Source organism: Aphidius gifuensis, linkage group LG1 (assembly GCF_014905175.1).
Source record: "Aphidius gifuensis isolate YNYX2018 linkage group LG1, ASM1490517v1, whole genome shotgun sequence".
NCBI classification, from domain to species: Eukaryota; Metazoa; Arthropoda; class Insecta; order Hymenoptera; family Braconidae; genus Aphidius; species Aphidius gifuensis.
This window is the reverse complement of record NC_057788.1, coordinates 6002990-6027893: the sequence shown is the minus strand read 5'-3', so window position 1 is coordinate 6027893 and position 24904 is coordinate 6002990. Positions and strand designations below refer to the sequence as shown.

General features: G+C 25.2%; 8 protein-coding genes across 9 annotated transcripts; 5 read left to right on the top strand and 3 right to left on the bottom strand.

Moving 5' to 3' along the window:
• The first annotated feature begins 702 nt into the window (after positions 1–702).
• Positions 703–9522, top strand: LOC122847328. Its single transcript, XM_044144896.1, has 5 exons — positions 703–795; positions 878–1004; positions 1078–1571; positions 1652–2251; positions 9417–9522. The coding sequence occupies exons 1-5, from the start codon at positions 724–726 to the stop codon at positions 9462–9464; spliced, it is 1341 nt and encodes a 446-aa protein (XP_044000831.1). The 5' UTR covers positions 703–723; the 3' UTR covers positions 9465–9522.
• Positions 2988–3509, top strand: LOC122847337 (beta-1,4-galactosyltransferase 7-like). The gene is made up of 3 exons (XM_044144907.1): positions 2988–3025; positions 3099–3307; positions 3379–3509. The coding sequence occupies exons 1-3, from the start codon at positions 3001–3003 to the stop codon at positions 3505–3507; spliced, it is 363 nt and encodes a 120-aa protein (XP_044000842.1). The 5' UTR covers positions 2988–3000; the 3' UTR covers positions 3508–3509.
• LOC122861238 (coiled-coil domain-containing protein 93) lies at positions 3929–6795 on the top strand. Its single transcript, XM_044165488.1, has 10 exons — positions 3929–4150; positions 4231–4344; positions 4429–4523; positions 4593–4704; positions 4768–5256; positions 5348–5559; positions 5636–5952; positions 6048–6168; positions 6251–6335; positions 6439–6795. Exons 1-10 carry the CDS (start codon positions 4100–4102, stop codon positions 6598–6600), a joined length of 1758 nt encoding a protein of 585 aa, XP_044021423.1. The 5' UTR covers positions 3929–4099; the 3' UTR covers positions 6601–6795.
• LOC122861239 (guanine nucleotide-binding protein-like 1) lies at positions 9493–12907 on the bottom strand. Of its 2 annotated transcripts, none has more exons than XM_044165489.1 (4): positions 12678–12907; positions 12089–12405; positions 10937–12005; positions 9493–10872 (listed from the first exon to the last, which is right to left on the bottom strand). In XM_044165489.1, exons 1-4 carry the CDS (start codon positions 12766–12768, stop codon positions 10631–10633), a joined length of 1719 nt encoding a protein of 572 aa, XP_044021424.1. In that variant the 5' UTR covers positions 12769–12907; the 3' UTR covers positions 9493–10630. The 2 variants fall into 2 exon arrangements, with proteins under 2 accessions (XP_044021424.1, XP_044000821.1); XM_044144886.1 differs by having other exon boundaries at positions 12089–12402; positions 12678–12905.
• A 251-nt stretch (positions 12908–13158) lies between these two features.
• LOC122861237 (transmembrane protein 62-like) lies at positions 13159–16326 on the top strand. The gene is made up of 11 exons (XM_044165487.1): positions 13159–13734; positions 13800–14049; positions 14126–14301; positions 14391–14541; positions 14602–14734; positions 14806–14961; positions 15023–15293; positions 15368–15578; positions 15651–15825; positions 15895–16122; positions 16191–16326. The coding sequence occupies exons 1-11, from the start codon at positions 13534–13536 to the stop codon at positions 16240–16242; spliced, it is 2004 nt and encodes a 667-aa protein (XP_044021422.1). The 5' UTR covers positions 13159–13533; the 3' UTR covers positions 16243–16326.
• Positions 16327–16546: 220 nt separating this feature from the next.
• Positions 16547–18354, bottom strand: LOC122847329. The gene is made up of 2 exons (XM_044144897.1): positions 17454–18354; positions 16547–17389 (listed from the first exon to the last, which is right to left on the bottom strand). Exons 1-2 carry the CDS (start codon positions 17904–17906, stop codon positions 16622–16624), a joined length of 1221 nt encoding a protein of 406 aa, XP_044000832.1. The 5' UTR covers positions 17907–18354; the 3' UTR covers positions 16547–16621.
• Positions 18355–18767: 413 nt separating this feature from the next.
• Positions 18768–20015, top strand: LOC122847336 (NADH dehydrogenase [ubiquinone] 1 subunit C2). Its single transcript, XM_044144906.1, has 5 exons — positions 18768–18822; positions 18936–18961; positions 19067–19267; positions 19597–19740; positions 19834–20015. Exons 3-5 carry the CDS (start codon positions 19099–19101, stop codon positions 19881–19883), a joined length of 363 nt encoding a protein of 120 aa, XP_044000841.1. The 5' UTR covers positions 18768–18822; positions 18936–18961; positions 19067–19098; the 3' UTR covers positions 19884–20015.
• A 283-nt stretch (positions 20016–20298) lies between these two features.
• LOC122847327 (chitin deacetylase 1) lies at positions 20299–23948 on the bottom strand. The gene is made up of 8 exons (XM_044144895.1): positions 23593–23948; positions 22142–22248; positions 21967–22078; positions 21737–21864; positions 21436–21641; positions 20814–21356; positions 20542–20733; positions 20299–20460 (listed from the first exon to the last, which is right to left on the bottom strand). Exons 1-8 carry the CDS (start codon positions 23642–23644, stop codon positions 20355–20357), a joined length of 1446 nt encoding a protein of 481 aa, XP_044000830.1. The 5' UTR covers positions 23645–23948; the 3' UTR covers positions 20299–20354.
• Between the last annotated feature and the right edge of the window lie 956 nt (positions 23949–24904).

The window sequence follows — 24904 nt, the reverse complement described above, 5'->3', positions numbered from 1 at the left end:
AGTGCGGTTGTTGCACTATGTCAATTCATAACAATGATAAATCCTTAAGTGTACTTTAATGATGATGCCGCTTATCTCTGAAGCAGCAAAATTGCAGCTTATCAACCAGAACAGCAAGAAACAGTAGCCTCAATGAAGATATCCAGATAAATTAACACTAATACATTTTTTTTTTTTTCTTAAACAACACTGTTAATACTATTTTACTCTTGGCACAAAAATTTAATATAACACTTTTAAAAGAAAAAAAAAAACTGAATGATATATTATATAAATAAAAAAAAAAAAAATAAAAACTATTTATTAAATAACAAACTACTATCACTCTCAAGCATTTCTTAAATTTATATATAATAAAATTACTCCGTCACCAATTTTAGATATTTTTGAAATTAGGAATATGATGAAGACTGTACTACGATGCGAGAAGTATTTCAGCCAAATACCTGAATAGGCTGATTACCTTTCTTCACATTCTATGCTCCTAATAGAAACTAATATTGTCATGGAAGTGTAGTGTCTAACCACGCGTGTAACCGAATTTAAAAAGCTGGATCTTTTTTAATATAATATATAACATATATTATACCTAATACATAAAAATATAAAATTATTAAACCCATATTTGTTGATTGTGCATACCACATTTTACCAAATATGTCTCAGATCGAAAGATTACGTAAATCAGAGTTGAAAATAAACTTGGTGAAACAATATGAAGTTATGCAAATACCATGGAGTAGATCTCCATGTATAAGACAAATTTTACCACGTTGCAGCGAAATAGAAAATAAGGTTAGTCCAAAATAACTCCGTTTAAATAATTAACAACAGTATAATAAGAATATTAAATATAAATGTTGATAATGCTCTTCAGCTATACGGTCATCATGATGATCATTCATACGTCAAAGATGAACTGACAATGGAACGTGTTAATGATGATTGCCTGGCTGAAATATTCATGTATCTTCCAGCATGTGAAAGACCGAAAATTGCATTGGGTATGATAATGATCATTAACATATATGTATAAGATAAATTATTTAATAACGACAATTAATTTAATTTTTTTAGTATGCAAACAATGGAAAAGAGTCCTTGATTATTACTCTTGGTTTAATGTCAAAAAACTTGAACTAACTTATTGGAGATATGATGAGTATCCTAATTTATTAACGAAAAATTATCCAACAACCGATCGACAATTTAGTTTTTTAAAATCGCTTCTTAATAAATGTGGTCGTTATTTAACAGAATTAGACTTGACAGCATATGGCCATTGTAACATAGTACCAGTTGTCAATGAATCTTGTCCAAATCTCGTAAAACTTCGAATAAGAATTGAATTTATTGACGATGCAATATTAGATAATGCATTTACACATCTTTCCAAACTAAAAGTATTGAAAATTATATTTCAATGTTTTAAAAAGCAAGATACATCTATTATACCTGTTACTTTGATCAAGTCATTGTTAAATGTTGCTGATACATTGACTGAACTGAATTTGTCAAATTGGTCTGAATGCATGAGGGACAATACTAATTTTCCAGATGAAATCACTAGTGTAAGTTAAACTTTATTAAAAAAAAAAATATTTTTTTTTATACTTTACATAAAGGTACTTATGAATTAATTGTTTTGCAGGTGGTTTCTCAACTGAAGGCCTTGAAAACGTTTCATCGTGCTGGTATAAATTGTCCCAAAGATTTATTCGTCTTGACTTCGACAAATCCTAAAATAAATACCACTTCTGACGACTATAAATATCGTAAAAATAAATTTACTTCCATAGAAATATATGAGCGGGTCAAGAGATTAGATATTAGAAATTTCCGAGTTACTGATGATTTTTTATATAATGTTGCCAATGTCATGAAGAGATTAGAATCACTACAAATGGTTAGTACTTGGATAACCGATGCTGGTATAGTAGCAATTTCAAAGATGAATTATTTAAGAGGTCTTAATTGTTGCGGGTTTAATAAGGTCACTGACTCTTCAATTAAATTGCTCAAAAATATGGTATTATTGAACTTACCATTCAGCAATAAAATTACAGATGAATCAGCCATGAAAGTTCTTGAAAATTCACCAGAGTTGATATATATTAGCGTTAAAAACACAGGTGTAACTTCTGAATTTATCAAGAAAGCAGAAGAAATATCAAGAAATCGTAAACAAAAATTGAAAGTAATGATATTATGTGAAGATGGTATGCCTAACACACGAATTGAATATGAATATTTAACAGTCGATTATCGTGGAAAAGAAAAACAACAAAACAAAAATTTGATAATTCGTAAGCTCTATATATGACCAATAATATTTTCTATCTAATACTAGATTCATCAAACATTTTAACAATATAACAATAATAATGAAAAAAAAACAACATATTGAGTTGTTAACAACATATTTTTATCAACCGTGACACAATTATTTTAAATTAATTTCTAGCAAAGCTAGAAATTATATCGAATTAGTATTCTATCTAATACTAAATAAACAATTATTATAAAAAAAAACAACATATTTTATCAACAGTGACACAATTATTTTAAATTAATTATTTTAAATTATTTTAAATATAATATTAATTCAACTACAAAATATAAATACATGTGTTCCAATACAAGCAATGACATACACGTAGTATATGTATTACCAACTATTTTTAAAAAAACCAAATGGTCATGTTGTGACTGGTGACAGTGACATTCAAAACAAATAAACAATAATAAAAAATGTCATGATAACAACAAGTGTATAAATGTATTGTTAAATTATAAACAATTAACTTTTGTTATTTAAAAATTTATAGAATGTCAAATTCAACTTGTTTACCTCAAAATAATTGACATAATTTCGTAGCTAAAAAATAGACAAATCAAAAATACATAAATAAATAAATCAACATGGAAATTACATGGAAAAAATTACAATTAAATGGACTTTTAATTTGTATTTTTATAACTTTTATATTTACTTTTTTGATGAGTAGTATATTAATTAATTCAGGTAAGAAAATAATTTTATAAATAAATTTTCTTCTTTTTTAAATATCATGTGTATAATTTATTTATTTTATCAGATAGCTGTAAATGTCCAGTAACAACAAATCAATCAAAAAAAGAAGATAAATTAATGACAAAAATAGGAAGAAGAAATGATAATACCAAAAAACTTGCAATTCTTGTGCCATTTAGAGATAGATTTGAAGAATTATTATCATTTGTATCACATATGAAAAAATTTTTGGATAAACAAAATATTGATTACCACATATTTGTTCTAAATCAGGTACAAGAATTTAATATAAATTATTTATATCTCAAATAATCTAATTACAAATTTTTCAATAATTGATTTAGATTGATAGATATCGTTTTAACAGAGCTTCATTAATAAACGTTGGTTTTATTTATACAAAAAAAAATTTTGATTACATTGCTATGCATGATGTGGATTTATTGCCAATAAATGACAATTTGTCATACTAATATCCACGAGATGGTCCATTTCATGTGTCTGACACAAAAAAAAAATGACAACACAAATGGACCAGATGATAAAGCAAAAATAAAAACAGAAAATGTCATGTTGTACAACGACAAATTCAGTTAATATGTTAATATACAATGTCAAGTATTATTATTATTATCACAATTAGTAAAATTTCATGTTAATTATTGTCTTTTAGATACAGATAAAACATTTATTGATTTTGTACTTGGACAATTTTAATTTACTGAAGAATTACAAATTCCAAATGTCAAGCTATTATTATTTATTACAAAAATATATAAAACAATGAACAAGGTAAATATTTTTTTATAAGTCAATCTATATATAGCTATAAGTCAATTAAGTTTGATTATTTGAAAATTTCACGTGACAAGAATAGCCACATGGCGTCATCTTGTATCCAAATAAAATAAACAAATAAAAAACATCAACAACAATCAGCTGATTGTCAATTTGTCCAGAGATATTTGACATTTGTTATTATTTGTTATTCTCTATTTGTAAAATTTATTATTGTATTTTGTGAATTGTTAAAAAAAAAAAACCTATCATTGATTAATCATCACAATGCCAAATGAAAAATCAAAAAGTTTAATTCCACCTTCTGCTATTGTTGAAGTAAGTTGATAAAAAAAAAAAGTCTATTAATTATTACAATTAATATTAATACTCATTGATTAATTGTCAATTATTGATAGGTTGATATTCGAGAAGATGAAGAACAAGCTGTTAAATTTAATGAGATTGTTGATCTCTTGGTGGCAGCTGGTTATTTCAGAGCAAGAATCAAGGGTATATCAAATTTTGACAAGGTTAAATTTACACTACAATAACAAACCATTGTCAAACAAAATAATGTTATTTATATTAATTTATATTTGAGTTATTTATTTAAGGTCATAGGAGGAATGACTTGGTGCATTGAATCATGTAATTTTGACGTTGATGTTGATTTATTGTTTCATGAAAATTTAACAATTGGTCAAAAAATGTAAGCTAATTTATTTATTTATTTATAATATCATCATAACAAAAATACCTATGTTGTTTTTATTTGTAGATCATTGACAGAAAAAATTGTGGCAATGTTACCAAAAATGAATTGTCCCCACAGAATTGAACCCCATCAAATTCAGGGTCTAGATTGCATTCATATATTTCCAGTTATCCAGGTAGACAATTGATTTATATTGTATAAAATGTTTTTTTTTAATTATGTTATTGAATTTATTTAGTGGCTTGTTAAACGTTCAATGGAAACGAGAAAAGATAATGCAAGTTTTGTACGTGCATTTGCATTAAGTCAATTTGATAAATTGTATTCATCTAAAAATAATGAACATTCAATGAAAGATGAACAAATGAAAAATATTGAAGCTAATATTCAATCAGTTAAACAATCATATGGACCTAAAAGAAAATTTAAAAGAGCTGGTGAAGCTCCAAAAGATGAAATAGCTCGTGTTAAAAGTACATTGTTAGAGTATGGTATTTTACCAATTGGAAATATTGTGTCATCTGTATCTGATAGTGGTGAAAATGAGAATGTAAATATTCAAGATACAACAGAAATTAATAATGAATTAATAAAAGATCAAGGACAAGTTGTTCACCTGGATGAGGAACGTTTAAGTGCAAGTGCAGTTGGAAATATTGTTGGACTTCAAGCACAAGAAATTGTTCAAGTTTCTGAGCTATATGCTTCATTGTCTGTTGATTCAAGTGTATGTAATTTTATATTATTATTTAATTTTTTTTATCTATTATAAAAACGACTGTAAAACAAATCCTAATAATTATTTTTTTATACAATAGAATTCGACAAATGAATCAAGAATATTATCAGCACTTGAAAAACAACAATCAACATTACAAAAAAGAATTAATAAATTAAAAATGGAACATGACACATTGACTGAACAGTACAATAATCAAATTGAAAAAATGAAAAAAACAAATGAGAAAAAACAAATTATTGAGGATGAATTTTTGAGAATGAAAGAAATGGAAACTCCAGAAAATAAAGGGTAATAATTGATTTACATAAATTTAATCAGGGCACATTATATTAATAAATATATATTTAATTTATTTTTTTATTAGAATGTTGGCTAAGCTAGAAGAGTTACTTGCAGTTCACAGTGGTTTAAAAAATCAAGAACATAAATTTCGAGAACAATGTAAAATTGATTTAGTTAATCTCCAAAATTTAGTTGAAAATATTGAAACTTGTGATCCACAAGAAAAAGAAAATCAAATTGCTGAATATGATTCACTTAAAGAGTCAATAAATAAAACAAGATTATTACTTGCTAAAAAAAATCGTGCAATTGCTTCATTAACACGTAAACTTGATGATGTACCAGGTAGATCTGAATTGACTCAGTATCAAAGAAGATTTATGGAACTTTACAATCAAGGTTTGTCACTAATTTTACATTGATAATAGATTATTATCTTAGTTGAGTGGGTTTTTTAAATTATCAATTAATAACTATTAATTTTTGACTTATAGTTTCTGCTAAACACAAGGAAACTAAACAGTACTATACATTGTATAATACTTTGGATGATACTAAACTTTATTTGAGCAAGGAATTATCTCTCTTAAATTCAATTCAAGAAAACTACAATGAGTAATTTTATTTTTTATAATTAAAAAAGCTTTAAATCGTATCTTTATTAATGAAATTATTTATTTTAATTTTGTTTTTATAGAGCAATGGCATCTGCAAGTGGAAAAGAACAATTTTTAAAACAATTTGAAGCAATAATAGCTGGTATTAAACGAAACAAAGACATGGTACATATTATTTATTATTTTTTAGAGCAAATTATACGTAAGAATTAAAAAAAAAAAACAAGTTAATAATAATGACTGGTTTTTTGTTTTTCATATGCTATAGGTGGAAACAAGATGTGCTGAGGAAAAAGACAAACGTTTTAAGTTGAATAAACAACTTGTTACTCTTGTTGAACAACAAAGAAAATATGTTGCTGCTGTGAGACAACTAACAATTGAATGTCGTAAAAATGAGGCACTTCTTGCTCAACTACGTGCCACATAAAAACCAAAAATTAATGAAGAATTAAATGAAGGATCCAGAATTTAATACGTATTACTACGACAGTCATGTTTTATATTGTTTTTTTTTTTTTAATAACGTACTTTTGGCGTGTGTAATATTGTTTAACAATGTACGATTGACAACGAATTAAATAATAATATTTTTTTATAAATTAATAAATCAATTGTTCCACAGTACAATACTTGCATTATGTCATTTTGCAATTTTATTTTTTTTTCAGCAATCGAACGGGAAGAAAGATTGTCTTGAAAATTGACTGGCAGATTTAATTGATAATTTGAAACAATTTATAGCAGTAAAATTTTAAGAGCTATATTTTTTTTCAAAGAAATAAATTTTAAAATTCGAAAATTAAAGAATGCACTATGTTATTTTTAGGATATCAATCTTATTTTTTTTCTACTAACTAAAATGAAAAAATAATTGTCTTGAAAATTTACTGAAAAATCAAGTAAACTATTTTTAACAATTTAGAGGAAAAAAATACAGGGTGCTTTATATTTTTTTCAGAAAAATAAATTAATTATCTCACAGTGCGGTCGTTGCACTATGTCAATTCATAACAATGATAAATCCTTAAGTGTACTTTAATGATGATGCCACTTATCTCTGAAGCAGCAAAATTGCAGCTTATCAACCAGAACAGCAAGAAACAGTAGCCTCAATAAAAATATCCAGATAAATTAGCACTAATACATTTTTTTTTTTTTTTCTTAAACAACACTGTTAATACTATATTACTCTTGGCACAAGAATTTAATATAACACTTTTAAAAGAAAAAAAAAAACTGAATGATATATTATATAAATAAAAAAAAAAAAATAAAAACTATTTATTAAATAACAAACTACTATCACTTTCAAGCATTTTTTAAATTTATATATAATAAAATTACTCCGTCACCAATTTTAGATATTTTTGAAATTAAGAATATGATGAAGACTGTACTACGATGCGAGAAGTATTTCAGCCAAATACCTGAATAGGCTGATTACCTTTCTTCACATTCTATGCTCCTAATAGAAACTAATATTGTCATGCAAGTGTGGTGTCCAACCACGCGTGTAACCGAATTTAAAAAGCTGGATCTTTTTTAATATAATATATATATATATAATACATAGAAATATAAAAATATTAAACCCATATTTGTTTATTGTGCATACCACATTTTACCAAATATGTCTCAGTTCAAAAGATTACGTAAAGCAGAGTTGAAAATAAACTTGGTGAAACAATATAAAGTTATGCAAATACCATGGAGTAGATCTCCATGTATAAGACAAATTTTACCACGTTGCAGCGAAATAGAAAATAAGGTTAGTCCAAAATAACTCCGTTTAAATAATTAACAACAGTATAATAAGAATATTAAATATAAATGCTGATTATTCTTTTTAGCTATACGGTCATCATAATGATCATTCATGCGTCAAAGATGAACTGACAATGGAACATGTTAATGATGATTGCCTGGCTGAAATATTCATGTATCTTCCAGCATGTGAAAGACCAAAAATTGCATTGGGTATGATAATGATAATTAACATATATGTATAAGATAAATTATTTAATAACGACAACTAATTTATTTTTTTTAGTATGCAAACAATGGAAAAGAGTCCTTGATTATTACTCTTGGTTTAATGTCAAAAAACTTGAACTAACTTATTGGAGATATGATGAGTATCCTAATTTATTAACGAAAAATTATCCAACAACCGATCGACAATTTAGTTTTTTGAAATCGCTTCTTAATAAATGTGGTCCTTATTTAACAGAATTAGACTTGACAGCATATGGCCATTGTAACATAGTACCAGTTATCAATGAATCTTGTCCAAATCTCGTAAAACTTCGAATAAGAATTGAATTTATTGACGATGCAATATTAGATAATGCATTTACACATCTTTTCAAACTAAAAGTATTGAAAATTATATTTCAATGTTTTAAAACGAACGGTACGTCTATACCTGTTACTATAATCAAGTCATTGTTAAACGTTGCTGATACATTGACTGAACTAAATTTGTCAAATTGGTCTCGATGCATGAGGGACAGTACTTATTTTCCAGAAGAAATCACTAGTGTAAGTTAAACTCTATATCTATTACCAAAAAAAAAAGCAAAAATATTCGTTTTCATTCTTTACATATATAGGTACTATATTATGAATTTAATTGTTTTGCAGGTGTTTTCTCAACTGAAGGCTTTGAAAACGTTTCAAATTGCTGGTATACTTTGTCCCAAAAGTTTAATCGACTTAACTTTGACAATTCCTAAAATAAATACCACTTCTGATGACTATAAATATCGTAAAAATAAATTTACTTCCATAGAAATATATGAGCGGGTCAAGAGATTAGATATTACAAATTCCCGAGTTACTGATGATTTTTTATATAATGTTGCCAATGTCATGAAGGAATTAGAATCACTACGAATTTATGGTGGTTGGATAACTGATGCTGGTATCGTAGCAATTTCAAAGATGAATTATTTAAGAAGTCTTGATTGTTACGGGTTTAATAACGTCACTGACTCATCAATTAAATTGCTCAAAAATATGGCATTATTGAACTTACCATTCAGCAATAAAATTACAGATAAATCAGTCATGAAAATTCTTGAAAATTCACCAGAGTTGAAATATATTAGCGTTGAAAACACAGGTGTAACTTCTGAATTTATCAAAAAAGCAGAAGAAATATCAAGAAATCGTGAACAAAAATTAGAAGTAAGCATGTCATGTGAAGATGATATGTCTAACACACAAACTAAAAATGAATATTTAACAGTCGAGTATGTTAAAAAAGTAAAACAACGAAACAAAAATTAGATAATTCGTAATAATACAACATATTGAGTTGTTAACAACATATTTTTATTAACTGTGACACAATTATTTTAGCAAAGCTAGAAATTATATCGAATTAAATATAATATTAATTCAACAAAAAATTTGAATTTCATTTTCATTAAAAACAAAAATATTGTATCAAAATATTATTAATTCAATATATAAATATAAATTTCATTTCCATTAAAAAAAAATAAATAAATAAATTTGAATTATTTACAAAATTAATTACAGGTGTTACCTCCTGCTATAGCTCTTCCCTCGTATTTTAATTTATTCAAATCAGTTACAAACTCATCTGTAACTCATGTTTTAAATAAATAAAATAATAAGGACAGTAGCTCCCAGCATAGTTTCTGTGTTTACATTAATTCATTATCTACTTGTCCTTAGTATTTTATTATTTCGTTCAAAATCTCATCAGCTTTATTGTTAATTTATACAAAAAATTATTTACCTGATTTTATGATGACTTGTTAGATTAATAATTAATTCAATTAAATTTTTCAGATCAATACAGTCAATACGATTAATGACGAATTTAAAATTACCAACATTTTAACAATAATAATACTATACTCCACGAATGACAGTTAAGAAGAAAAAAATTATTAAGTTCTTTAAAATGTCCTACTTTGAAGACTAAATATAATATTAATGATAATAAATAATAAGTAAATAAATTATATCTATTTTGTTTTTAACTTTTAAATAGATAAATTTGTTGACTTGATGCATTTGTGATCGTCATTAATGCAGCAGTTCCTGTAAAAATTAGATTAAATAAATCAGTATTATTTTAATGACACGCGCCAACAGCTATTCAGTATTTAAAAATAGTGAAAAAAAAAAATAATTTAAATTAATTTATAAAATTTAATAGATTAATATTTTTTTATTGTTTTATTTTTTCTATTTGTGAAAAACTGAGATAAACATGAAAGTGAGTTGTAAAAAAAAAGGTTAAACAATTTAAAAAAAACAAATAGAATATTTTTAATATTTCTAAAATAAACTGTGTATTAATTAATTAATGACTAACAAGAGAAATTTTTCTTTCTTAATTGGCCTTGATTTACTTTTTTTTTCGTTGTTTTTTTTTTTTAGATATGATAAACTAATTTTGGCACAAATTTTAATTTTAATTAATCTGCTGGTAATGCATCAAATTTATTTTTCATAACAGGCAATTCATTGTCTGAATCATCCTCAGATTCATCTTCTGATTCATTGCCATCATCAGTATGAGAATGTTTTGATTTTTCAGAAGGTTTATCATCTTCTTCGGATGAAGAAAATTCTTGAATATCCAAATCTTCAGTGTGACGAGTGGTACTCGCTTGAATCCATGAAATGACCTCGACATAAGGATCATTTTCCCATTTTTCTAAAAATAAAATATTCAATATAAATTTCAAATATTAAATACAAAAAAAAATCTAAAGCATTACCTTTATTTGCTGCCCATCCAGGTGGATAAATAAAAAGACAAATTTTTCCCTCAAGAGCCATACGTAATAATGAATTAGCAGCACGATAAGTATCAAGTCTAGCTGCACGTGCTGTAACATAATTTCTTTTAGCTGCCCATCCATCACAAATATCCATTGCTGACCAAGTATCATCATTGTCTTGATGTTGTATATTTAATAACTTTGGAAGATCCATTCGTTCAGCTAAATATTTAATTGTCGTATATGGTTCTCTCACTTGAGCAATTGGAAATGATCCCATAAGTATTTGTAATTGTTTTGGTACTGTTGAAGGAAATACAAGACCAGGACAATCACAAAGACAAACTGTTTTAGTTAAAAATATTGTTTGAAAATGTTTTGTATGTCCTGGTGTACGTGATACACTAACAACTTTTTTTCCCATTAATGCATTCATTAATGATGATTTACCAACATTTGGTGTACCAATACAACCAATTGTTAATATACCATTTTTATATTTTTCATGTTTAAAAAAACTTGTATCTTCTTTTTCAATGGTAACATTATCTTTTCTATCAATATCATCTAAATCATATTCCGTATTCATTTCTTCTTGTATTTTATCATGCCAAGATGATAAATCAACTTTATCATTAACAATATTTTTACATGTTTCAAGTAACTTTTGTGCACCTTCAGCAGCCATTTTTAGTTTACCTTTTCTTCTACGATTTTTTAAACCTTCACCATCTTGTGTATTACCACGAATATTATATGTTGGATATGATGTAAAAAATAGTATATGTAATTTTGGATAATTTTTATTGAAATAATCACGCCATGCAACGACTAGCGATGCTGGTGCTAAATCAATTTTGTTTAATACCAATATCATATCTTTACCCAAATCATTTGTAATATAATTGTAAAGATATGGAGGAAACATCATAACTGGATATCTTATATCAACAATTATCAATAATAAATCTGACATTTCAAGAACACGCCATAATTGTCTCCATGTTTCTAAATTAAGCTCAAAATAACTCATCTTTCCTAGAGTCTCAATATTTTTCAAGTATTCCTTTAAAAAAAAAAAATGAATTAATAAAAATTAGTGTTTTTTTTTCAATAAAAAACAAAGATTTATATTGTTATTGTTCTTACAACAAAATATTTTTGTTCTTTAGCTTCTAGATGTTCTCTGCTCATACTAAAATCCCATGCTGGTCTTTTTGGTATATCAAGACCAGGTGGAAAAAAATTATCAGCAACTTCTTGATCTTTCAATGAAACTGGTACTATTGTTTTACGACCATCTTCACGTCTTTTCATCAACTCTTCTTTACTTTCTTGAAAAAATTGTAAAGCATATTTGTTTTTCCCAGTTGAATCACGTGGTTGTTTATTGATTTTTTGAATTTTAGAGTGTTCTGAATCTTCTTCAGTGTCACCATCGTCATCTCCACGCCCTCGATGACCTACTTTAATAAAACAACAAACAAAATAAAAAATTAAAACATCTAAAATAAAATAAATTTAATATACAAATGATAAATATAATAAATAATTAATTTTAATTTATATTTAGTCATTTTAACAGACATAGCAACATGATTTATAAATTAAAAATAATAGACAGCCTTTTTTAAACCTTAATTTATTAATAATTATCAAATTTAAAATAATAAAAATAATTAATAATAATTAATAACATGGGTGGGAACAAAAAAGTTGTATGAATTATTAATCTTACCTAATAATGATTGTTGACGATGTTTTTTTGCTTGCATTTGTTGTCGTTTTGCTTTTCCACTGAAGGGTGTTTTTTTGCGACCTTGTGGCATTTTTAATTACTTTTTTCAAATTGATATAATAAAAATATTGTTTAACAAATTAACAGGCACTGCATAAGAATTAAGAATTAAGATAAACCCTAGAATATTCTTGACAATTCTTAAACTGTCTTGAACAGCTGTACCAAGAGAGAGGGAGAATTGACTTTTTTGTTTTGTTTACATTCAGAGCTTAAGGCACATTTTCAATTGACATATGCTAATAATGTAAACAATTAAAATTCATAATTATTTACTTTGATGATACAAAAAATATTTATATATTAATTAACAATTATATTTTAAAGTTATTTATTAATTATTCTTGTCGAAAAAATAAAAAAAAATAAAGAGTAAAAGTGTATCATGAAAACTTGGCCTTATTTATCAATTTAACAATCAGCTGATCATCAATCTCTCCACCCTCCTACACACAACTCCTGTCCGGAAAAAAATCATCAATATTTATTTTTTTTTTAAACTTGAAATAACGTAAAATTAATCAATAAATTAACAATGAGTTTAACAATAATATTAAAAATTAAAACAACGAAATGTTGAAGTTTTTTTGGAGTAAGTGGTGGAAAAATATCTTCCAGTTTTCATCTTCCACTGTCATAATTATTATTTAAATAAACAATACAGCTGAGTAAATAATGAATTTAATATTTTATTCAAAGTGACACAATCCATCAAAAGAGTTTAATACAATTATATTTTATATCAAATAAATAGACTTTTTTTCTTTATTTATAAAAAAAAAAAAAAAAAAAGAAAATGAGGGTAACAATGTCTGCTATTTTCTTCCTAATAGCAATTTTATTTCTGTCAATATTTGTTGCAAATGTTGCTAATTTAATTGCCACTGATGCTGATCGTGATGTGCCTGATGATGATCCTGGCAATAATTTACCACGTAAACAATTAAAAAAATATGATATTGGTGATTCTAAAGATCATTTAATGTGGTTTCTACAGGTCAGTTTATTTTTACATATATTGTTAAAAAAGCATTCATTAATATTGTGAAAATTAAATTCCAGATATCAGATATTCATATAAGTATATTTACTGATCCATCAAGGATAACACAAATGAAAGAATTTTGTGATATAACTGTTGATGCTTTCAATCCTCATGTTGTACTGGCAAGTGGTGATTTAACTGATGCAAAAACAAAAGATGCAATGGGATCAAAACAATATTTAAATGAATGGAAACATTACAAACGAATTCTTGATGAATCTGGTGTAACAAAAAAAACAGTTTGGCTAGATGTCAGAGGAAATCATGGTACTTATTTATTTCTTATTATATTTACTAAATTTCATTACATAAATTAATTTTTATTATTTAAATTTTTAATTAGATAATTTCAACGTGATGCATATTAAATCACCAGATAATTATTATCTAAATTATTCAGTTCAAGGACCAAAATATTCACGTTCTTATGCACATCATATTCAAGCTGGAAATGAAAAATATTCATTTATTGCTGTTGATGCTTGCTTGGAACCTGGTCCTCGTCGGCCTTTTAACTTTGTTTGTTTAATTTTATCTTTAAATTATTTTTTTGTATAACATATTAATTATATAACTTGAATTTATAATTATTTTATTATTAAATACAGGTTGGTATACTGACAAATAACGAGATTGATAAAATAAAAAAACTTGTTGATGAATCAAAAAAACTTGATACTGATTACACCGTTTGGTTTGGTCATTATCCAACTTCTGCAATTTTATCAAAATATAAAAATGGCATTCGTGAAATAATAGGTAATTTAACAAAAATAATGACTCAATTATTTTGATGATAATACTTGTTATTTTTTGAAGCGAGACATGATAAAGCAATGGCTTATTTATGTGGACACTATCACACTCTTGGTGGTTTATCACCAGAAATGTATACACTCCAACGAGGTGGATATCTTGAACTTGAATTAGCTGATTGGAAAGACAACAGAATGTAAGATTTTTCATAATAATTATTATATTTTCTAATTAATATAAATAAAATAATATAAAATTGCAAATTAGGTTTCGCCTTGGTGTAATTGATCATGGTCAATTTTCATTTATTGACGTCAAGTATGGAACATGGCCAGTTGTTCTTATTACAAATCCAAAACATGCATTGTATGCTATGCCAAGTAGAGAAAATATTCAATCAATCATTGATTCTACTCACATCAGGTACATATAAATATAATTTATATATTTAATAATCAATCAACTAATTAATTGATCTCTTTAGAGTTCTTGCATATTCAACAATAAGCATCAAAAAAGTAAGCATTAAAATAAATGAAAATAGCTGGGTTGATTGTAATCACATTGATGGTCCTCTGTATGTTGCTAAATGGAATACATCATTGTATCGTAAAGGTATTCATCATATTTATGCCAAAGTCATTGATGATTATGATAGAATCAAAGAAACAGTTCAACCATTTTCATTGGATGGAACAAGATTGTCATTTAGAATATTTCCAAGATTTATTCTTATGTCTGATGCTAGCTCTATTGTAAGAATTTTATACAACAAATATTATTTATTTAAATTAAACATAATAATTAATTTTTTTTAATTGTAAAATAGTTTGCTGTTTCATTTGGAGTTATGCTGATGATCAACGTACTTCCTCTGTGTTTTCTAAGAATTTATCATAAATTTTGTTTAACAAAACGCATAAAACGTCCTCATTTACCAATAAAATGTCTTCAAATATTGTTGAGAAAATTTTGGATACTTTCAACAATTGATTGGATCTTTTATCCAATGGTTATTTATCCACTTTATCTAGTTATAGGTATGAGTATTTTATTTTTATATTTATCTAATGATTTAAATTTAAATTGAATTTATATTTTTTATTATCTAGGACCATGGGCAGCTGGTGAAGTTATTGAGAATCAATTTGGTTGGGTTTTTGCCTGGGGAATATATATAGGCGATTCTTATCTTCCTGGATCATTTACTTATGCATATGGATTTGTTCAATTGTTTACATTTCATATGCCACTTAATTTTATTCTTGCTTACATTGTTGACAGACGGTATGATCTAGCATTATATTTAATTTATAAATTAACAAAAAAATTAATTTAATTATTTATTTATTTAAGATTTCAATGGATGGAAAAACCACCTCAAAAACAACCAACAATGTTTCTTTTGCTATGGAGAAATTTAGCATTTTTTTTGTTAATATCAATGCAAACAAGTATGGCATATTTTTTTTGGCTTGCTTATGGAACTGTTGCAACTGTTTTTTGTCCATTAAGAACTTGGTCAATAATTATGGCTTTGATACTTTGGTATCATGCAAATCGACTACAAAACAATCATTTAAGGTAAATAATTTAATTTTTTATTTATTTTTTATATATAAAAATATTTTTTTACTATAAATTATATCCAGATCTGCTGCATTTGTGTGGAGGCTTACAAAGCAATATTCAATAAATGATTAGAGATCCTCCTAGACTGATAATACCAAAAAAAAAAAAAAAAACACTTAAAAATTAAAGGTAGGTGATGAAAAAATTTTCAAATTGTTTTACCTATTGAAATTTGGTAATTATTATTTGATTAATAAATCATTTGTTAATGGTCTGATTAGTATGATAATTAAATCAAGCGATACCTGCATGACAAAGTCATCCATCAAGACCAAAAAAAAAATAAAAAAAAGAAACTTCCATTATTAATTTACTTAAAAAGAAAAACAAAAATAAATCAATTTGTTAATGATTTTTTTTAATATAAAAATTTATTGTTTCCATAATTAAATTAAAAATATTTAACTTACATTAAATTTTGTTCTATATAGGATTTTAAAACATTAAAAATTTAATTTCCCTTTTTTTCAATAAAATTAAAAGTACAATTTGTACAATTACTTATACGTAATATGAATGAACCGTTTGGTGAAGTTATATCAACAGGTGTATCTGAATTTTGTGAACCAGGAAAAAAATAAGTTTTTGTTGATGATGCTGGTTTATCATCTGGTGGCTTTGGTTTGTTACTTGTATCATTATTTTCAATTGTATCAATTGACGGGCGTTTAATATTAATTGATTGAGTTATTTGATTACATAATTTTCTTTTAACACCTGCTGAATTTGATGTATTATTTTGTTGAGTACCACTCGGTGTTGTATCAGCACCAGCAGCATCATTTAATCTTGATGGTGATAATGAAACAAGGCCAGCTTCAGTACTTAATCTTGCGGATGATTTACTATGACCAGTATATTCATCTGGATTATCTAAACCCAAAAATATGGCAATTTCTTTTGGCATACGTCCAAATTTATTTACACCAATTGGTTGTCTTGTACATTTACCATCTTTGTAACTTAAAAAAAATTCTCTACTAGCACCACGTGGTGCTGCACATCTTATTAAACGATATTTTTCATAATATTTATAATATTCGCCTTCAATTGTAAAATTTCTATTTTTACAAGGATTTGAACTTTGTATATAAACACGTATCATTGGATATTTTTTTTCTTTATCATCATCATTGTAATATCTTTTAATATCATCAACAGTTATATTTTTTAATTCATCTCTTTTACATTCACCAAATGAACGAAAAATTGTAACTACCTAAAATGATAAATAATCATTAAAATAACATAAATTGGTTTCAATTAAAATAAATAATTATTACCTTTGCTGCTAAATAAACATCATCTGGTGCTTCATTTAAAAAACGTTTAATTTCATTTTCACTTAATACTTTTCCTTTTTTAGAAACAAAACCAACAGATTGTATTCGTAAAAGATGTTTTAATTCTTTGTAATCACTAATATCAACATCATGTTTAGCTTTTATTGTTGTTTTTAATTTTGAATATTCACTGTATAAAGTTGATGGTTGATATTTTTTTGATGAATCAATAAAATATGCAAGTAATACTTTTTTTGAAAATGATTTTGCATTGTTTGATTCACACCAACTTATAAAACGTGAATAGCTTGCTTCATACATTTCCTTTGATTTTTCTGGTAATGTGCAATAATTTGGGTCTAATGAATTTATTGCATCACATAATTCAAGTGGTGTACTTGGATTTGAATCACTATCTTCAAATTCATCTATTGATTGTTCATCGGAATCCATTGTTTATTGTTTTATCCTTTATATATATATTTGTTAATAATTATTTTATTTATGTTCTTTACACTTTTTTTATATTGTCAAACAAATGCAAAATAACAAACACTCTTTAATCTTTATGCCCACACACATGCACATAAAATTATTTTTCCGTATTAAAAAAAGAGAAAAATGACTTATTTTAAAGCGCCATCTTGTGCATTTAATTCACAAAGTCTCGTAAAGTCGACTTTTTCATGCAGGTGTTATATTAATTTGAATAAAAAATATTATTACGTACTTTTGAATATTTTTTGTTGAATGAATAGATTATGTTATAAATTTACCATGGAATAAAAAAAATATTTATAATGATGATAGGAATTATTGCCTTGTTTAGAAAAATTAATATGTGTACATCTTTTCTTGTGATACCTAAAAACTAAATTTATTTATATTAAAAATGACTGTTAAAAATTTAATAATACTAGTAAATTTACAGATAAATATTATTTATAATTAATAAGATTATTTCGAAATGTTGTTATAATTTTTACATCGAAAAAATGCGTCATTATAATTGTAAAATTGTTATCAGTGCTGATATCAATATTGATCACTTTTTTGATCTCATTGAAAAGTATAATAATTAAACAAGTAAACATTAAATTAAATTGTTGTTTTATTTGAATTTTTTTTTATCCATAAAAATGATATCTAAATAATAAATATATATATTTCATAGATAATTAATGTAATAATTTTTTGAATAAGACACCCAACCTGACGTGACCAACTTGAGAAAGAGAGAGAGAGAACACCTAGATAGAAAGATAAAATAAACATAAAAAAAAATAAATCAATTTTTATCATCAAAAATATATGATTATACAAAAAAAAAAATTTATCAACTAATAAAAATTTCAATTATTGAAGGACTTTCATCCTTATTTCCTTTTGCTATTAAGTTATTAATGTTAAAACATATTCTATTTTTTAACAACTGATGTATGTGTATATGTATTTACATATTTATAACTAACAATTATTGTGTTCATCCTTATTTCCTTGGTTTTAAGGCAAGTATAATATTTTAATTTATTAACAACAACTGTGGTTGTGACGTCTACTTGTATTTATTAATGAGAATGTGTTACAATGTGTTATTTATTTTTTTTCTAAAGAGTATTGAGGTTCGACTTGAACCTTTGCAACAATGACTGAACAAGAGCATGATATTTCATGGGCATTAAAACTTCTTGAACGTGAAGGTTCTTATAAAGAAAATATTGTTGCTAAATACTCTTCCCATGCACTTTTTGGTGCAATAGGATTATGTGCTCCAATTGTTGCAAATTTGATATACAGAAGGCCGATATGGGCAGGTAAGAATCACTCAAAATTATTCTTCCATATTTGTATTAAAAAATAAACAATAAACAACAAGCATTGTCAACAATGTATAACAATTATTTAAAAAAAAATATTAACATCATAATTTTAGTTATTTAAATTTTAATAATTACAGAGTTTTTTATTCATTAAAATGAATGAAATTATGTTTTGATTCTAACCTCATTTTTTCTGTTATTATGCAATGAAAAATATTAGTCTTTAAAATCGAATCTCATTTGATTCTTAAATATATAAAACAGTCATTTATTCATTTGTTTTTCTCCAGTAAAGAAATAAAATATAAATATTAATTTTTCAGGTATTCACTTGCATGTATTAATGGGGGCAGGTGGAATTGGAGTTGGAGAACTTTTACAAAGACGTGAAAATTATGTTCTTGCTAAAAGAGATGCAATTTTACGTGACTATATAACTCGTCATCCAGAAGATTTTCCACCACCAAGTAAGCTAAATTAAATGTCAAACACATAATTAAAACATAAACAATATTGTTAAATTTAAATTAATCCTTTTTTTATTTTACAATCTGTTTTAGAGCGAGAAACGTATAATGATGTTTTCCTTGAATGGGTTCCAATTCGTTAACAATCGTCTTAGATCAAATATTAAATATTATTATCACTTTTTTTTGTTTAGAAAAGAAAAAAACAAACATAATATTTATACTGTTATGTACATTAATCATAAAATGAATAGAAGAAAAATTCTGTATAAGAATTATGTTTAATAATCAACTAATTTCAACAAAAAAAAAAAACCACAATAGGTAGGATTTATTATTTTATCACAAAACATCCATAATTATTATTTTTTATTTGTTTATTTATTATCACTTAATTGTTTTATTCAAAATTACTATGAACAAAATCCTAAATACTAAAAAAAAAAAAAAAGAAACTGACAAAAAAAAAATAATAATAATAAAAAATAATTTCAGTTATATTAGAATAATTAATAGTATAAATATAGTTAAAAATTCAAAATGAAAAATCCTATTTTATTACAATTTTTAATTATTATTATTATTTTTATATTTATTTTTTTTTCTTGATTTATCTATTTTTTCTGCTCGGGTGTATAATTGTCGTTATACTGTCCAGATCCTTTGGCATCACCAAGCCATGGGTACCTATTTGGACATTCAGTGCATGTCTCCATGTATCTAAATTCAAAAATTATCAATTAATTTAAATGAATAATTGAATATTAAAAAGAAATTTAAATAAGAAAAAATTGAAATTACCTTGTAGAGGTAAAATTTGCTTCTGCTGGTCTAAAATTAAGTGCACATTTATTGGGATAATTACATGATGGACCTGGACGATTTTCTTCTCTTTTACATGACCATCCATCGAAATTACTTAGACCACTTAATGGTGTTGGATTAGTCATCCATGTTAATGCTTCTGTTGCAGTAACCATATAAACATCAGGCCTTTAAACAAAAAACAATGAAAAAGATTAATGCATTAGTTAACTTTAAGTTATTTTAATAATTAAATATTGAATTTATACTTAGTGATAGCCCAGTCAAGGAATTTATCAAGTCCATCTTTAAGTTCTTTAATTTGGAACCAATTTGTATGAAATGGCATCATATATGGTGCACGATTTTGATCATAATAACGATTAAAATCTTCTTTCAACCATTCAAAAACATCATTAGCATCATGACTGTGTAATACACATTGATCTAAATATGGACAATGTCCACCTTCATAACTTTCAACATAGTGAGCATTTAATGGTAATTCCCAAACACCAGGAAATGATTTTGTTGGACATGTACCAGCTTTACATTCATGAGGTATTTTATAGTCAAGTGTATATGGCCATATTGGTATTTTTAAAGGTGATATACCAATACTACTATCATAAATATATTTAAAATCTTCAATAACTTTATATTGTGTATTTCTTCCTGGTTTTAAATATGGTGCTCTCATACCAGTTATTTCATCTTTATTTATATCTGAAAATTTACGTAGTATTTCACGCATTCCAATCATTTCACCTACCCATTCTTCGTAACCTTTGTCTTCCAAGCCTTTTTGTAATCTAATTTATTTAATTATTATTATTATTATTTATTTATTTTTATAAATGAAAACAACTTGAAAATTATTATTGAACTTACGAAATTGTTTCTGTTGCTATTTCATGACCATCATGAGCAAAACTTTGGACCATATTATAATTACAATATTCATGAGATATAAAAAATGTTCCTTTTATTGGACAACCATTTGGATTTGTTCGTCCACTGTTAAATATTTTTTGATAATGATCAAAATTATTGTGATTTATTGCACCGTCAAAAGTCAACAGTATCATTTGTGGTGTCTAAAAACATTTTGATAAATTAATTATTATTATTTTTAATTATATAGATATATTTTTTATTTTGCTGTTGATGGATTATGTATTAATTTACTAACATCTTTTGGTTTTATTCCACCTGGAATTAATGTACCATCTCGTGAACAGAAACAATAAGGAAGTTCACATTGTGATGTATCACAACGTTCAGCTAAATCAGTTGGTGTCTCTGTTATTGGTGCATCAGCTGATGAAAAAACAAAAAAAAAAAATTTATTGATCTTTAGTATTTTAAATTATTTAAATATAGTATAGATTTTTTTTTTTTTTTCATTTAATTTATTCTTACTTGTTGGAAGGGGTCCACATCTTGCTTCATTTTTAAATGTACATAATTTACTTATATCATCAAAATATAAACCAGCTGGACATCTGTTTAAGTATGGAAATCCATCGACACACTAAAATTAAAAAAAAATATATTTTAATAATGTATTTATTAAATTAAAAATAAATTTTATTACCTGATAAAATCTTCTACACGTGGCAGGATCAGCAAAATTTCCACTACCTTGTCCTTCAGGACACTCGTATTTTTCTTTTTCTTCATCTTTTTTTTTCTGTGCATCAACTGCAATAAAAAAATTTCAATAAATACCTATATATTTATTTATTTTTATGAATATTTTTTGATTTATATTTAATGATTCTTTTATAACTACTACAAAATTTATTTATTTTTCTAATTGAAAATAATCATCAACTGACCTCATTTAATTAAATTCGTCATAAAACAAAATTAATAACGAATAAAAAAAATTAAACACAGTATCGAAATGTTGTGAAATGACGATGAGCAAGTGAAATTTTTTGCAGTAAGAAAAAATAAAAAAAAAAAAAAAGTCATCGAGAAAGTGAGAAATGTTGTATTCCTAGGCATTCCAATGTTGGAGTTTATACCTTGAAAGAAAAGCAACAGATGGGCTAGTCTTTCACCTCTTTAATTTAATTATCAATATGCGACATTTATTACAGTTATTTTAAAATATAATTAATTCATTTTTTTTCTTCAATAACAAGACAAAAAAAAAAATAACAATTTTAACTAAATAAAGTAATTGAAATTGTTAAACTCTCATGAAATATGACAAAAAGAATAAAATATAATTATTTTCTAATTAATAATTATATTCTAACATAACATTGATTGTTACTGGCAGGATGTAATGAAATTATCATGAGATTTATTTAACGTTAAATTATCACAAACATCATTCGAAACAAACTGACATATATTTATCATAATTAATGTGTGAAAATATAATATTATTGCAATATGATCAGTTATTATCAGAATTAAAATAAAAAAAAATTTTGATACATGGTATATAGAGAATAAATAATGAGCTTGAACAAGCCGGAAAAGGAAAAAAGTGAAGGTGCAATAAGACAAAGTGGCAATGACGTTTTGACTCAATTCAAAGTATCTGGTCATTGCTCATTGCCATGCTGACCATACATGCACTCAATTCAATGTTATTATTCTATATTTATTTGTCATCAAAATTTGTAAAACCTTCAAAATTAACACAACAAAATAACAACAGCCAAAAGAATAAATTAATTTCATTAGTAATACATATTATAAATTCTAATCTACTTTGTCGAATTGTTTTTCTATCTAATTATTATTTCGATTATGAATAAATTTTCTCAAGGAAGTATTACAGTTACGTGGCATTTAGAATACTTTTCTCAATTATTATTAAATTTAAAAAAAATATATATATATTATAAAATGAAGGGATCACGTGCAACTTGGTTGCTTTAATTTGTTTTATCCTGTTGAGATAAATATTAATAATTTTCCATTCATAAAAATTATATAAATTATTATTCAATTATTTTTATAAATGAAATAAATTTTTAAGGCATATTTTTTTAAATTTGATAAATTAAATTCACAATATCTTACCTGTAATAATTGCCAAAATGACAATTATCAATGTTGAATTAAAAATATTCATTATAAATATTTATATTTGAAAATAATTATTGATATATTTAATTTTTTCAAGATTAATCTTGAAAATTTTTCAACACCTGTCCTCCCAAGAGGACTTTGGGTTGATAAAGATATTTAATATTTAAAATCGATATCATTCGCACTAATCCACTTAAAATTTTGATATAAACATTATTAAACTTTTTTAAATTAAAAAATTGAACGCGTTAGCTTTTTCGTGAGGCTTGAAGAAAGGACGAGAAACTTTTGAGTTGGTAGCTGATACCAGTGTCTGGAAGAACCATCAGACTAAATAAAAAAATAACTTCCAGACTACCTCCACCACTATTTTAAAATCAAGCTAAAGATACAAGCCTCACTTTCTATCCAGCCAATAATCATGAAGGTGGTTTTATGAAAAGTTGTTGATTTTTACACTGATACATTCATGTTATCATCATCATTCCACTGCATCCCACCACCATCACCATCACCAATGAATAATAAATTATTATTCAAATTTATATTCAATCAAATACATAATTTATGATTGATGATAAATTTATAAATTATTTATCATTCAATTTTATAATCCAATAAATATATTTTAAACAAAAATTAGAAGACAAAAAAAAAAAGTGAAAGATGGAGAAATTTTGAGGCCGTTGGAAAGCCTGTTTGACGATAATTCTAATGATAAAAATAAGCTGTAACTGTTTAATTTATTTATTTATCCTCAAATAATATTTAAAAAAAAGCAGCTATTTTATGTATTTAAAAATATATTTTATATTTATTCTTAAGTAAATTAAAATATATATATTTTTAACTCAAATAAAAAAAGAAAAGACACAGGTAGTAAATTAAATATCATATGATTAAAAGTTAATAAAAAAAAATCATAATGATATTAAAAAAGATGCTTTGACATTATCATAAAATTTAGAAAGTAAAATTCGTAATATCAAGACATTCAATTGATAAATTCCCTGATAGAATTTAGGTCAATGTCGTGATCACACGAGCGTAATTAATGTTTAAAAAAAGACACATCAAATATAGATAATTAATAAAATAAGTAAATAAAAAAAATGAGTAATTGATATAGTGAAAGTAAAAAAAAAGCTTGATATTCAAATATGAAAATGAAGAGAATAAAAAATATTCCATTGAAAGTGATAAGAGTTGTTGGGCTGCACCTTTGAAGATAAATACTTTCTGATATTCATGGTGTTTCGGTCACATTCCCTTGATCCTCCTGCATAAATTTATAATAATAATT

Bases quoted from the DNA above. Each gene is read 5' to 3' on its own strand.
- LOC122847328 (XM_044144896.1), top strand. From the start codon at position 724: ATGCAAATACCATGGAGTAGATCTCCATGTATAAGACAAATTTTACCA. The intron at 1,005-1,077 runs GTATGATAATGA...TAATTTTTTTAG, and splicing joins AAGACCGAAAATTGCATTGG to TATGCAAACAATGGAAAAGA. The intron at 1,572-1,651 runs GTAAGTTAAACT...ATTGTTTTGCAG, and splicing joins TTCCAGATGAAATCACTAGT to GTGGTTTCTCAACTGAAGGC.
- LOC122847337 (XM_044144907.1), top strand. From the start codon at position 3,001: ATGAGTAGTATATTAATTAATTCAG. The intron at 3,026-3,098 runs GTAAGAAAATAA...TTATTTTATCAG, and splicing joins TAGTATATTAATTAATTCAG to ATAGCTGTAAATGTCCAGTA. The intron at 3,308-3,378 runs GTACAAGAATTT...TAATTGATTTAG, and splicing joins ACATATTTGTTCTAAATCAG to ATTGATAGATATCGTTTTAA.
- LOC122861238 (XM_044165488.1), top strand. From the start codon at position 4,100: ATGCCAAATGAAAAATCAAAAAGTTTAATTCCACCTTCTGCTATTGTT. The intron at 4,705-4,767 runs GTAGACAATTGA...GAATTTATTTAG, and splicing joins ATATATTTCCAGTTATCCAG to TGGCTTGTTAAACGTTCAAT. The intron at 5,560-5,635 runs GTAATAATTGAT...TTTTTTTATTAG, and splicing joins GAAACTCCAGAAAATAAAGG to AATGTTGGCTAAGCTAGAAG.
- LOC122861239 (XM_044165489.1), bottom strand. From the start codon at position 12,768: ATGCCACAAGGTCGCAAAAAAACACCCTTCAGTGGAAAAGCAAAACGA. The intron at 12,406-12,677 runs GTAAGATTAATA...GTTTTATTAAAG, and splicing joins TCGTCAACAATCATTATTAG to TAGGTCATCGAGGGCGTGGA. The intron at 10,873-10,936 runs GTAATGCTTTAG...TTTTATTTTTAG, and splicing joins TGGATGGGCAGCAAATAAAG to AAAAATGGGAAAATGATCCT.
- LOC122861237 (XM_044165487.1), top strand. From the start codon at position 13,534: ATGAGGGTAACAATGTCTGCTATTTTCTTCCTAATAGCAATTTTATTT. The intron at 13,735-13,799 runs GTCAGTTTATTT...ATTAAATTCCAG, and splicing joins ATTTAATGTGGTTTCTACAG to ATATCAGATATTCATATAAG. The intron at 14,050-14,125 runs GTACTTATTTAT...ATTTTTAATTAG, and splicing joins AGATGTCAGAGGAAATCATG to ATAATTTCAACGTGATGCAT.
- LOC122847329 (XM_044144897.1), bottom strand. From the start codon at position 17,906: ATGGATTCCGATGAACAATCAATAGATGAATTTGAAGATAGTGATTCA. The intron at 17,390-17,453 runs GTAATAATTATT...TTATCATTTTAG, and splicing joins ATGTTTATTTAGCAGCAAAG to GTAGTTACAATTTTTCGTTC.
- LOC122847336 (XM_044144906.1), top strand. From the start codon at position 19,099: ATGACTGAACAAGAGCATGATATTTCATGGGCATTAAAACTTCTTGAA. The intron at 19,268-19,596 runs GTAAGAATCACT...TTAATTTTTCAG, and splicing joins CAGAAGGCCGATATGGGCAG to GTATTCACTTGCATGTATTA. The intron at 19,741-19,833 runs GTAAGCTAAATT...AATCTGTTTTAG, and splicing joins AGAAGATTTTCCACCACCAA to AGCGAGAAACGTATAATGAT.
- LOC122847327 (XM_044144895.1), bottom strand. From the start codon at position 23,644: ATGAATATTTTTAATTCAACATTGATAATTGTCATTTTGGCAATTATT. The intron at 21,642-21,736 runs GTTAGTAAATTA...AAATGTTTTTAG, and splicing joins GTGGAATAAAACCAAAAGAT to ACACCACAAATGATACTGTT. The intron at 21,357-21,435 runs GTAAGTTCAATA...TAAATAAATTAG, and splicing joins ATAGCAACAGAAACAATTTC to ATTACAAAAAGGCTTGGAAG.